At 47.0% G+C, this 12,594-nt stretch overlaps 1 protein-coding gene across 1 annotated transcript in view; it reads right to left on the bottom strand.

Annotated features, from left to right (window-relative positions):
* Window positions 1–12,594, bottom strand: part of LOC134678434 (protein crumbs) — a 104,358-nt gene that overhangs the window by 16,694 nt on the left and 75,070 nt on the right. Inside the window, exons 16-30 of the mRNA XM_063537010.1 lie at window positions 11,224–11,331; window positions 9,491–9,613; window positions 8,704–8,852; window positions 7,986–8,181; window positions 7,523–7,712; window positions 6,922–7,101; window positions 6,489–6,595; window positions 5,511–5,629; window positions 4,684–4,926; window positions 4,040–4,252; window positions 3,480–3,693; window positions 2,873–3,041; window positions 2,295–2,436; window positions 666–758; window positions 383–550 (exon numbers count right to left, since the gene is read on the bottom strand). Coding sequence (XP_063393080.1) covers window positions 383–550; window positions 666–758; window positions 2,295–2,436; window positions 2,873–3,041; window positions 3,480–3,693; window positions 4,040–4,252; window positions 4,684–4,926; window positions 5,511–5,629; window positions 6,489–6,595; window positions 6,922–7,101; window positions 7,523–7,712; window positions 7,986–8,181; window positions 8,704–8,852; window positions 9,491–9,613; window positions 11,224–11,331 — 2,414 coding nt within the window. The remainder of the gene's footprint in view (window positions 1–382; window positions 551–665; window positions 759–2,294; window positions 2,437–2,872; window positions 3,042–3,479; window positions 3,694–4,039; window positions 4,253–4,683; window positions 4,927–5,510; window positions 5,630–6,488; window positions 6,596–6,921; window positions 7,102–7,522; window positions 7,713–7,985; window positions 8,182–8,703; window positions 8,853–9,490; window positions 9,614–11,223; window positions 11,332–12,594) is intronic.

Genomic DNA, 12,594 nt, shown 5'->3' with positions numbered 1-12,594 from the left:
GGTTTTATTTCATCGACAAACCCCGATAGTTCTACTTTACAGGTAGCAGTTTTCAACTGATTATCGTGAAACCCGATGAGCAGGTTCGAAAATTATGCAGGTATATCGTTTTTTTTAGTAGTGGCAGAATAATGGGCATTCGCGTGGTCTACAGCTCCAAGTGCCTCTAGTGTTAAGTGAGTAACTAAAAATATTCTTATTCCACTTTTTTTTAATGTGTCCCCTGGAATTTCTTACGACAGTATCTTCACGAGGATGTGGTGTTGGGTTAGAACCTGTGGTAGTTTTAGACAGTTAAGTGCATTGTAATATGCCTAAAATGAAGAATAAAGACTTTCACTTTCAATAAATAGGCAACAATTTTCATTACATTTGAACTGACCTGGACATCCTGTATGACACCTTTAAAGTAGTCCGCGTCGGTGGGCACCCGCGGGGTGGCCGGCGCGGGGAGCGGGTCGGCGGGGGCTCCGGGGGTGGGCGCGGGGGAGGAGGGCGCGGGCGTGCTCGCCTCGGGCGGCGGCGGCGGCGGCCCGCCTAGGTACAGCACCTGTGGGTACAATACACGGTCAAATATGAGGCACCAACTGCAAACTTCTTGACCCTAATGACCCGAGAGACAATACAAGATCAAAATTCCTAGAGTGTAAATCATCGACTATTACCTGAGCGTCCAGTTGTTTCGCCGCCGAGATGGATTTCCTGAAGTATTCCGTCCCGTTCAGTTTCACTTGCACCAACGTTGAATTTCTCACAACCTGCGAAGTATAACAATTTAAATATACACACATTTTTATTCTAATTAACTGGCCTGTTATTTTAAAATTCCATTTGTTTATAAGAATAAGAGATACCGCTAATGAATGACTCATCATGCAGACTGCTCCTGTAGCGTATACATAATAGGTATGAAAATGTCGTCCAGCGAAAGTCCACCTTTTCACCGCATCATGCGTTGATTTAAATTGATTGTTGCAGTTTGGTTTAAATGCATTGGTTGGTTGCAGTTTAAATATAACGAGTGTGCCACATACCTGTATCAGGTGCAGGTTCCCGTTGTCGAGCCTGGTGCCGCCCACCGTGTTGTCCTCGGGGGTCTGGTTGAACCGCAGGTGCACCAGCAGCTCGCCGCCCTGCAGCGCCGCGCCGACCAGCTGGCGAGTGTGCCACATACCTGTATCAGGTGCAGGTTCCCGTTGTCGAGCCTGGTGCCGCCCACCGTGTTGTCCTCGGGGGTCTGGTTGAACCGCAGGTGCACCAGCAGCTCGCCGCCCTGCAGCGCCGCGCCGACCAGCTGGCGAGTGTGCCACATACCTGTATCAGGTGCAGGTTCCCGTTGTCGAGCCTGGTGCCGCCCACCGTGTTGTCCTCGGGGGTCTGGTTGAACCGCAGGTGCACCAGCAGCTCGCCGCCCTGCAGCGCCGCGCCGACCAGCTGGCGAGTGTGCCACATACCTGTATCAGGTGCAGGTTCCCGTTGTCGAGCCTGGTGCCGCCCACCGTGTTGTCCTCGGGGGTCTGGTTGAACCGCAGGTGCACCAGCAGCTCGCCGCCCTGCAGCGCCGCGCCGACCAGCTGGCGAGTGTGCCACATACCTGTATCAGGTGCAGGTTCCCGTTGTCGAGCCTGGTGCCGCCCACCGTGTTGTCCTCGGGGGTCTGGTTGAACCGCAGGTGCACCAGCAGCTCGCCGCCCTGCAGCGCCGCGCCGACCAGCTGGCGAGTGTGCCACATACCTGTATCAGGTGCAGGTTCCCGTTGTCGAGCCTGGTGCCGCCCACCGTGTTGTCCTCGGGGGTCTGGTTGAACCGCAGGTGCACCAGCAGCTCGCCGCCCTGCAGCGCCGCGCCGACCAGCTGGCGAGTGTGCCACATACCTGTATCAGGTGCAGGTTCCCGTTGTCGAGCCTGGTGCCGCCCACCGTGTTGTCCTCGGGGGTCTGGTTGAACCGCAGGTGCACCAGCAGCTCGCCGCCCTGCAGCGCCGCGCCGACCAGCTGGCGAGTGTGCCACATACCTGTATCAGGTGCAGGTTCCCGTTGTCGAGCCTGGTGCCGCCCACCGTGTTGTCCTCGGGGGTCTGGTTGAACCGCAGGTGCACCAGCAGCTCGCCGCCCTGCAGCGCCGCGCCGACCAGCTGGCGAGTGTGCCACATACCTGTATCAGGTGCAGGTTCCCGTTGTCGAGCCTGGTGCCGCCCACCGTGTTGTCCTCGGGGGTCTGGTTGAACCGCAGGTGCACCAGCAGCTCGCCGCCCTGCAGCGCCGCGCCGACCAGCTGGCGAGTGTGCCACATACCTGTATCAGGTGCAGGTTCCCGTTGTCGAGCCTGGTGCCGCCCACCGTGTAGTCCTCGGGGGTCTGGTTGAACCGCAGGTGCACCAGCAGCTCGCCGCCCTTCAGCGACGCGCCGACCAGCGTCTCCTCCGTCTGGCCGTACCTTTGTCATTATTATGAATATTATGATCATTAGATATGACAAAGTTGCTCGATAATTGGAGTGAATTGAATATCTTCCATTCAGTTTTGTGGATTTTCTAATGACATAACCTATACCAAAAATTGTTTTGAAGGGTAAAGGTGGGGTGGTATTTCGCCTGTACAATTTCTTGGTCCAGTGTCATTGCGTCTCTATCTCCATGGAATAGCATCCTAAGGGGCGGAGGAAAGCTGCTCGTGAGACGCTGGGATGCGACATCTCGCTCCCAGGTCATATGAACATGGATATCTCGAGGCCAGCGTGTGCGGCACGAACCGCCACTGTCACTGAATAGACAGAGTAATGTAACCCTATAACGGGCTCGAGGGTGTCAGAAATTATGCAATATTGAACCCTATCACTTTGAAACAAATGTTCTTATGAAGGTTTAACATACCTCGGCATGGAGCCCAGGTAGAATATCTGTCCGGTGGGCTTGCGGGTCCGTATGAACATGGATATGTCGAGCGCGGCGTGGACCGCCCGGCGGGCGCTCTCGCGCACCGCCACTGTCACCACTGAATGCGGCGTCGCGGACTCTTGGCCGAAGGTTGCGGCGGTGTAGTCTGAAAAAAAAAGAATCGCTTTAGTTTTTTTTATGTAGCCAGGTAAGTACACTAGAGTGTTGTAAAACAAAACAAAACAAAATTTATTTATTTGTAAACATAGGTCAAATAAAGATGTTATACAATAATTTATGTTTCACTATGTTTTGCCATTTGGCACACAAATAAGAGTCTTGGGGTCTTAAAGCTGAACGGAAGGATAAGGCAACATTTCGTTACATTGCGGTATTTGTTCGTTCGACTGAATTCATTGTACTCTGTAGTTAACAATGTATTGAATATTGCATGCAAGAAAGCACTGTGATTATTTTATTGCAATATCAGTCTTGCAAGTGCGTGCGCTTTATGAGGCATGCCGCACGTTACACTTTATGCGGTTCTGAAACCGCAAGAAATCAATCGCAGTGCGTTCTAAGCTTACGAGTCGGACACACTCACTGTACTGGCACGTGTCGCCGAGGTGCGGCCTCGGGCACGTGCACACGAAGGAGCTCCAGGCGTCCTCGCAGGCGCCCGAGCGGCACGGGTTGGGCGAGCACTGCTCCCTGCGCGGGCAAGATGCCAGCACGCCGTGCAGCTGCGCGCGCACCACCGTGTCCGGCTCGTCCAGCTCCGGGTCCGGGACGGTGGCGTTCGAGTCCTCTGGGAGCACCTGGGTGAGAGAAAAAAGTTAGAAGTCTAGTAAATAATTGATGTCCTCCCAGACTTATCCGTCGACGGCGACATCCTGACAAATTAAGGGTCTTAACTATACGTGCAAGGGCGCGTGGCTCGCAAATTCAAATTTTGGTTTTGAAAGTGCGACAACACAAAACACAGTAAAGCTGCCCAGATGCGTTGTATGTGTTATTGTAGGAGGGCTTAGGCCGAGTTTTTCTTTTTTCTAGTAAATAAAGAAGACTATCAGCCCCCCTACGCCGCGAGAATAGCTAACGTTGTAGATGACATAATTTTCATATATAAATTTTAATTTTATTCCTTGTGTTATAGCGACTCACCCACTGGTTGTTGACGACCACGTCCTGGAAGCAGCCCACGAAGAAGTTCGGTCCGTGCGTGACGGTGGCGTACGAGGAGCCGGCGGTGCCGAGCCGGGTGGTCGGGAAGGACGTCACCGAGGAGTTGTAGGCCTCGTTCTGGCTGATGGGGTAGATGGTCTGCTCCTCGTTGGCGGCGAGCACCAGGTGCGACGAGTTTATTGTGACGAACACCTGTAAGGGATAGGGTTTAGAAGAATTTAAACTTAATAAGGGCCACTTCCACCATCCCACTAACCCAGAGTTAACCGGTTAAACCTGGAGTTACCATGGTTACCGTACACAATTTGACACTGGATTAACGGCTTAACAGGTTGACTTCGGATTAATGTCTCGAATATATATGGATTGAATAGAATATGAGAAATTGAGAACACTTTCTGGATGGATAAATTGACTACTTGTACAATTTTGAGACCGTCTGCTAAAGTGGTCTTGAAGTGGCAAGGAGGCCGTTGCCTAAAGTGGTCTTGAACTGATCAAGAAACAGTTTCTTTAAAAAGGTCTTGAAGGTTACTCAGGTGTGTTTATTTCTGTATATCTTTTCTAAGGACTACACTATGATCTAGAAAAATAATATGGACCAGATATGCGTAAACACCAACCTTCTGCCAGTTGCTGTCGTTGAGATTGGAGCCAATAAAGACCCCCTCCCACTTGTTGAGCAGCGAGGAGTGCAGGTTGAGCCTGCCGTTGGAGAGCTCCAGGAAGAAGTAGGTGAGGCCGCGGCCCATGGCCAGCAGCCCGTTGCCCAGGGTGGTCTTGAACCGGAACGAGATGTCGTAGCCCTCCTCGCGGGTCGTGTTGATCTCGGCGTAGCTGCGCTTCTCCAGGGACATTGTTGTGATCTAAAAAAAGGGGGGTTTAATACAAACTTATTATACCAATCTGATTGGAGCAATTAGCAGGAGCTGAAATATTCTGAAATATTTGGGAATATCTGTCGTATTGATGTGGATCGCGTTATTTTTTAATTTAAATAATAATAAATGTTAAACTCCGGTTCATTGCGGACGCTGCGTACAGAAATTATGTTAATCGAGGTTTAGACTAGCAAGAAGATGCATGCAATTTTCATTACATTGCGGTATCTGATCGAACTTTTGAATGCAGTTTACCTTAGTAGTCGGCAATGTAAGATAAATTGCATGCAAGTCTTTGCTAGTCTCCGCCTCGCTTTTCAGTCATAATTTCAAATAAATTATGTCTTTCGATCGATAGAACGCGGCGCAGAGTACGGCGTCAGAGACCCAATCCTACTGGATGTCAGAATACAGGTAATCACACCGCTACTTAAGTATATCTATCGTTCCTCTCTTTCGATCTGTCTCTCCTTAAACAACAGCCATAGCAAGCTTGTGCCGTTGCAGGCTGTCGACAGGATCGAACCCGCGATCTCCGGCTTGTACAGTTAGGTACAGCGCCACAGTACCTTCTCGCACGTGCGTCCGTGGTGGCCCGGGGTGCAGCTGCAGTTGAACCGATGTTCAGTCTCGTGTCGCAGCCACGGCAGGCAGGTGCCGTTGTTACGGCACGGTTGCTGGCGGCATCCTGCGCGGAAACAGATAGTACATTAGAGGAATATAATAATATATACATTGTGAATCGAATACGCGACGCTTTTTTTCTCGCGCACAAAACGTGTGTGTAGATATCGAAAGTTTATGAATAAAAGAAATATGTAGATATTATCTAACTTTGTAGATGAACATGCTAGTTACTCATCCCTATGACTATGCGCAGCAGTGAAGGACAACATGTTTCGTAGTCCTTCGTTGTCTAACATTGACAGAATTCTGTAAAACTAAATATACTTTTGTGCTTTTATGTTCTCTCTCACTCTCACCTTCTAGAACGACGGAGCAGTTGCGCCCGCCCCAGCCGGGGTCGCAGGCGCAGTAGTAGGTCGCCCGGCCGTCGTAGCAGCGCCCGTGGATGCCGCAAGGGTCGTAGCTGCCAGATGATACGTTATCTCTCTCACTCTCACCTTCTAGAACGACGGAGCAGTTGCGCCCGCCCCAGCCGGGGTCGCAGGCGCAGTAGTAGGTCGCCCGGCCGTCGTAGCAGCGCCCGTGGATGCCGCAAGGGTCGTAGCTGCCAGATGATACGTTATCTCTCTCACTCTCACCTTCTAGAACGACGGAGCAGTTGCGCCCGCCCCAGCCGGGGTCGCAGGCGCAGTAGTAGGTCGCCCGGCCGTCGTAGCAGCGCCCGTGGATGCCGCAAGGGTCGTAGCTGCCAGATGATACGTTATCTCTCTCACTCTCACCTTCTAGAACGACGGAGCAGTTGCGCCCGCCCCAGCCGGGGTCGCAGGCGCAGTAGTAGGTCGCCCGGCCGTCGTAGCAGCGCCCGTGGATGCCGCAAGGGTCGTAGCTGCCAGATGATACGTTATCTCTCTCACTCTCACCTTCTAGAACGACGGAGCAGTTGCGCCCGCCCCAGCCGGGGTCGCAGGCGCAGTAGTAGGTCGCCCGGCCGTCGTAGCAGCGCCCGTGGATGCCGCAAGGGTCGTATCTGCCAGATAATACGTTAACTTTGAGAACGTACACTTTAGTATTGCTTTAATGCAAATGGTCTCTTAGAAACATTTACTGTTCACAAATAATAGGATCGATTGATATTATTAACACAAAATACGAATATAATATTTTAGATTAGTTTTACTGATTAGTAGCACCGCCTACAATCTCCCTGCTTTGCGTTAAGGTTGACTGGTAGAGAATGCTTTTGGCGTTAAGTCCGCTTTTTGTACGATAAGTTTTCTTTTGTGCAATAAAGTTTCAATAAATAAATTAATTCTTTTATAGGCGATAGTAGTAATAGAGAGTGTGGGGTCTCACATGTTGCACTCGTTGATGTCGATCTCGCAGTGGTCGCCCTCGTAGCCGGGCAGGCACTCGCACGAGTACCCGCCCACGCCATCCACGCACTTGCCGTGCCGGCACGGGCTCGCCGCGCACTCGTCGATGTTCACCTCGCACCGGGACCCCGTCGTGCCGAACACGCATATGCATTCGTACCTGGAACGTAACGTTTACGGTTAGTTGCATGGTATAATAACCCGGCGGAGCATATCCGCCTGGTACTCTCTTCCGACCACGTGACTGACACAAGCCTACGTCATCATGCGACAGCGCTATATAATAGTATGCAATAGCGCTATACAAAGTGGCAATGTTATTGTGACGTAGGCTTGTGTCACTCTGGGAAGAGAAGACCATGTTTTATTAGAATAAGGTTAGTTGATGGCAGAAATGCAGCGCAAAATTGAGCTTTTCCTAGACTACTACTAAATTTGATGACACCCGTGTACCCTGATATTTACATATGCTCTCATGAGCTTTTTCAGGAGAGAAGTCTACTGGTTGATAAAGACTGGTATTACCGGTACACATATCATTTCGACACCCGTGTATCTGAGTACACGTGTGCTCTACTCACCCGTGGGCGTTTTCAGGGGAGAATGGCCTGTAGAACACATCCGGGAGCACCATATGCGGCTGCGGGCCTAGTTGCACCGGGGGCCCGTCCGCCGGCTGGTACAGGCTGGTGTTGCTGTGCTCCACGCATATGCCGTCGTACTTGCACGGATTGCTTGCGCATTCTTGGATGTCGACGTCACAGTTTTTGCCTGCAATAACAATATAAATAATATTAGTAACATTTTTTGAATACATGGTACGGTAGAAAAACCTACCTCTAGCCTAGTTTACCCTCTGGATTGGAAGGTCAGATGGCAGTCGCTTTTGTAAAAACTAGTGCCTACGTCAAATCATGGGATTAGTTGTCAAGAGGACCCCAGGCTCTCATGAGCCGTGGCGAAATACCGGGATAACGCGAGGAAGGAGGAGGAGATGGTACGGTAGAAAAATGGTCGATGTTGACATGTAACCCGTGTACGCACCGGTGTACCCCTGGTGGCACTCGCAGCGGTAGTCCGAGACGAGGTCGCGGCAGGTGGCGCCGTTCTCGCAGGGCTGCGAGGCGCACTCGTCGATGTTCACCGCGCAGTGCACGCCGGCGTAGCCCGTGTTACTGCAGTCGCAGGTGTATGTGTTTAGCCCGTCGATGCAGCGGCCGCCGTGTTGACACGGTTGGGACTGGAAAGAGGGATGTCTTATAGCTTCTTCTCTTAGAATTTTCGTTATATTGAAAGGGACTCAGAGCGTGTTACTCTAAAGAAAGAAGTATGGTTACAAAGAATGACAAGGTTTAAGAACATTATGTAACTGTAAAAAAATCTATTAAAAATTTCTAAAATAAAATAATAGTACATAAAATTAAATATACTTATTAATCAATAACAACTAGACCGAAGTCATAAGTAATAAACACTATTTATTATACGAAACAAGGATAGGTAACAACATATATACCATCGCCAACACCATTAACTGTACATCGGTCGACCTTATGCCTTTTGTAATAAGGTCCAATGTACAGTTAGGAGTGTTGCTGGTACATTTGAAAGAGCAAAGGCGAGCAAGAAGGAAAAGTCTATACTTACTTCACATGTCAAAGCTAGTTGCCATATCATCTGTGCAAGGGAACGACTAACTTTATAATTATGCATATATGTTAACAGCCGACGCCAGAGTAGTCGGTGTATGAGCAATACTTACTTCACAATCATCAATGTTAACGTCGCAAGTAGGTCCGGTAAGGCCGTCCTGGCACACGCAGGAGTAGCTCGCCACGCCATCTACGCAAGTGGAGCCTTCTGCGCAAGGCGAAGAGTCGCACTCGTTGATATCTATCGAGCAATCTTTGCCTGCACGTAAAAAAATAAGAAAATTTAGCGCATACAAAAAAATATGAATCTGAAAAATTACGGACGATAGCGACCTTCATGGATTAATTTTAGAAGTTTTGTTTATACAATCATAGTTGTTATACTCAGTTTACATTATTACCAGTCATTAATTATGATACCAATTTGCAATACAATGATAGTCTGGCGCCATCATAACTACCTATAACGCAATAAAAATATTTTCCAAGAAAATTACCGATACATATCTACTTAAATGGCACCCGCAGCAATCAACGATCGAATAGTTGCATGCCAAATTGAACCATCGACGCCTTTAACAGCAATTCTCGAGTGATCATTGGTGGGCCTTATGTCTTGGCATTAAGGTTTACAAATGAATGATGTGGGCGATATTATATTTAATGTTCGTTCGTATTATTACCTATATAAAAAAGCTTAAGAGACAATTGGAGTTATCGTTCAAGGTATTGTAATTTTTCCTCTGTAATTAATTAGGTATTTGTATCGCGTATTTACGATTGATTTCGTAATATCACGTGATGTTAGCACGTATTTGGTTATTATACACGACTGGTATGTGCAACACACTGTTCGTAAAACTCGGCTAAAGTGTAAGGATTATTCGAAGTGGTTACCTTTGTACCCCTCCTTGCACGTGCACTCGAAGTTGTTCTCCAGATCGTGACACACGCCTCCGTTTTTGCACGGCGCGGAGAGGCACTCATTTATATCTTGCTCGCAGCTTTCACCAGTGTACCCTGTGGACGATATGTAACATTTTTATTGTGCCTCTTTAAGTTTTACACTATACAGGGCGTCCCACGGCTATGCCACATGGAGGGAAAGTACCCTAAATATTGTAGATGGAACATTTTACTGAAAGAAGACATTATTTTAATTTAAAAAACAATTTAAACTGCATTCATAGATTTTTAAATAATTACATGGTTGTACCGGGAATCGAACCCCGCCGCACGAGAAAAAAAATTACCCTGTAGCTTTATCATACCGATCGAAAGGCTTGATCATAAGGATTATTTTTTGCTAAATAACATAGTGTCGGAAATAAAAGGAAGCCCATGAATTTTAACATCTTTAATTCAAAATTAATCAATTTAATTTATCAAATGCTCAAAATGTAGTCTCATTCTGTTGAATACAAAGCCGCACTCTTTTGATTATTTCGCTAAATTTCACATCAAATGTTAAAATTCATGGTCTTCCTTTTGTTTCTGACACTATGTTCTTTAGCAAAAAATAATCCTTATGATCAAGCCTTTCGATCGGTATGATAAAGCTACAGGGTGATTTTTTTTCTCGTGCGGCGGGTTCGATTCCCGGTTCAACCATGTAATTATTTAAAAATCTATGAATGCAGTTTAAATTGTTTTTTAAATTAAAATAATGTCTTCTTTCAGTAAAATGTTCCATCTACAATATTTAGGGTACTTTCCCTCCATGTGGCATAGCCGTGGGACGCCCTGTATATTCATTTCTAAATTGGTATATATTATTATTATATTACTATGGTGATACACAGTGAGTATACAGGTGGTGGTTTGTGACAGGGTCACAAACGAGAGGGTTCTTGAGATTGCTCAGCTGCCCAGCCTCTTTGCGCTGCTGAAGCAGAGACGCTTACGCTGGCTGGGGCATGTGCATCGAATGCAACCTTCTCGTTTGCCGCGGCGTGTTTTGCTTGGCGCCATAGCTGATGCCAAGAGAAGTGTCGGTCGGCCGATGCTACGGCATAAGGACTGCGTCAAGCGAGACATGAACTCCTTCAACATCCCGGTTCATAAATGGGAGGATCTTGCCGAGGACAGAGATAAGTGGCGCAAACTGGTGTTCGATGGTCGTAAAATCCACGATGACGCTTGGTTTAAGACACTCGCAAGTAAGCGAGCCAAGCGTCATCAGCCCGACATCTGTTCGCCACGGGCACACTACACCTGCCAGTTTTGCGGTCGTGGTTGTCGCTCCCGTATTGGCTTATACAGCCATGAAAAAAGTTGTCGCCCTGCCTGACACTGTTTGTATAGTCTGCGATAGACTGAAAGGCCTATGTATGGTGATACAGCATCGCTACAGTCACGATACAGCTGGAATATTGCTGCGATTCAGTATTGATACAGCCGCGATAAAGCATCGATACAATTGCAATTTAAGGTAGACTTCCGAGAAAAGCGGCTCCGGCGACACTAACGAAGCTACACTGACGCGGCGACAGAGCGATAAAACATCGCGATGGTCACGCGTTTGTACCGCTACTGCATTGATTCTGTTGCACGTTGCAAATGTTTACAAATCACACTACTGTTTTTATTTTATATATTTTTTTGTGTCGACTCCGAATTTATGAGCTCACCTGGCCTGCAATAGCACTGGTAGGAACCAGGCGAGTTGACGCACACTCCGTTGTTGCATATCTTCGGTTTGACGGCGCATTCGTCGATGTCGACATCGCAGAACTTGCCTGCCGAACAAAAAGCACATGTATTAGGGCCAGAACACACCGGCTGCGTTTGCGTAGACGTGCACGCGCGCTAAATGTTTGAGCCGCACACATACACACACACGTCACGCAAGCGGTGTGTCGTCTCTCACAAATATCTGTATATTACCTAACACTGATTGAGACGTCTAATTCAATGCCGTAGTTGTCAATTGTTCTGTTCAATGTAACGACTATGTGTCAATCAACTTTATTATTGACAATATTTCTACAGGATGTCGTGTCGATAGAAATTACTGAAAAACGCGATCTCCGCTGTTGATTGCTGATGTATTTATAACGTAATCAGTGCCAGTTTGAAAGGTTTATGGTCTTATCATTGTCATTAAAAAATAACAAAATATTTAATAGGTTATAGGATTTATGGCTTGAAAAACGTAAGAAAGTGGATGAGAATATGAGAAAGAAAGGAGTGAGTGCTGAGGTGTCGAAATACAAAGGAGAGTGTAGGAGAAAAACATGTTGTGCCGACGTTATACGCAAAAGGTGACAGTTCCGAACAACTGACAGGCTAATATCGTCAAGCGAACTGGTAATCTGTGGCCCCCTTTATTAGTGTTGAGTTATTAATATAAATACACTAACAATACCTACTACAAAACAAAAAATAAAAAGCAAAATAAAAATGTAAAATTTATGTTTTACTTTGATTAATATAAACTCTCCTTTCATCATTCAGATATAAAAACAATAGCTCGTTACCCCATTCATGATTACGCTATCACGTAACAAAAACATGCTTTTCTTCTTAATGTTGGTCAAACAACAGAGAGAACCTAACTTTTACCAAATAAGATTACAACAATGGTATTTGACTATTAGTCAAATCAGTATCTTTTTATGAACTGTAAAACTATTTGCCACTTTGGAATTTGTATGAAACACTAGCAAATGACGTCACGGCCAAGTTAACTATTGTTTATAGTTCTATACTTTTTCGATTTATGAAACAAAATTTGTTTCCAAAATTCGTGCTTATTTCATGCATGCATTTGCATGATGGCGGTTAATTCATGCATGGAATGCGTAAATGCAAAACGCATGGAATGCAAATATTATTGCATGCCTTCTCTGGTAGAACATAAGACGCGTTTAAAAATGTTATCACCTAATGTACATAATTCAACTATCTCTTCTCGTTCTCGCAATAAAAAATATTGATTGATTGATTAATTGATTGATTGGAGTGAAATAAATTATTTTAAATATTTACAGTCAAAATCC

Source organism: Cydia fagiglandana, chromosome Z, assembly GCF_963556715.1.
Source record: "Cydia fagiglandana chromosome Z, ilCydFagi1.1, whole genome shotgun sequence".
NCBI classification, from domain to species: domain Eukaryota; kingdom Metazoa; phylum Arthropoda; class Insecta; order Lepidoptera; family Tortricidae; genus Cydia; species Cydia fagiglandana.
This window is presented reverse-complemented; position numbering and strand designations above follow the sequence as displayed.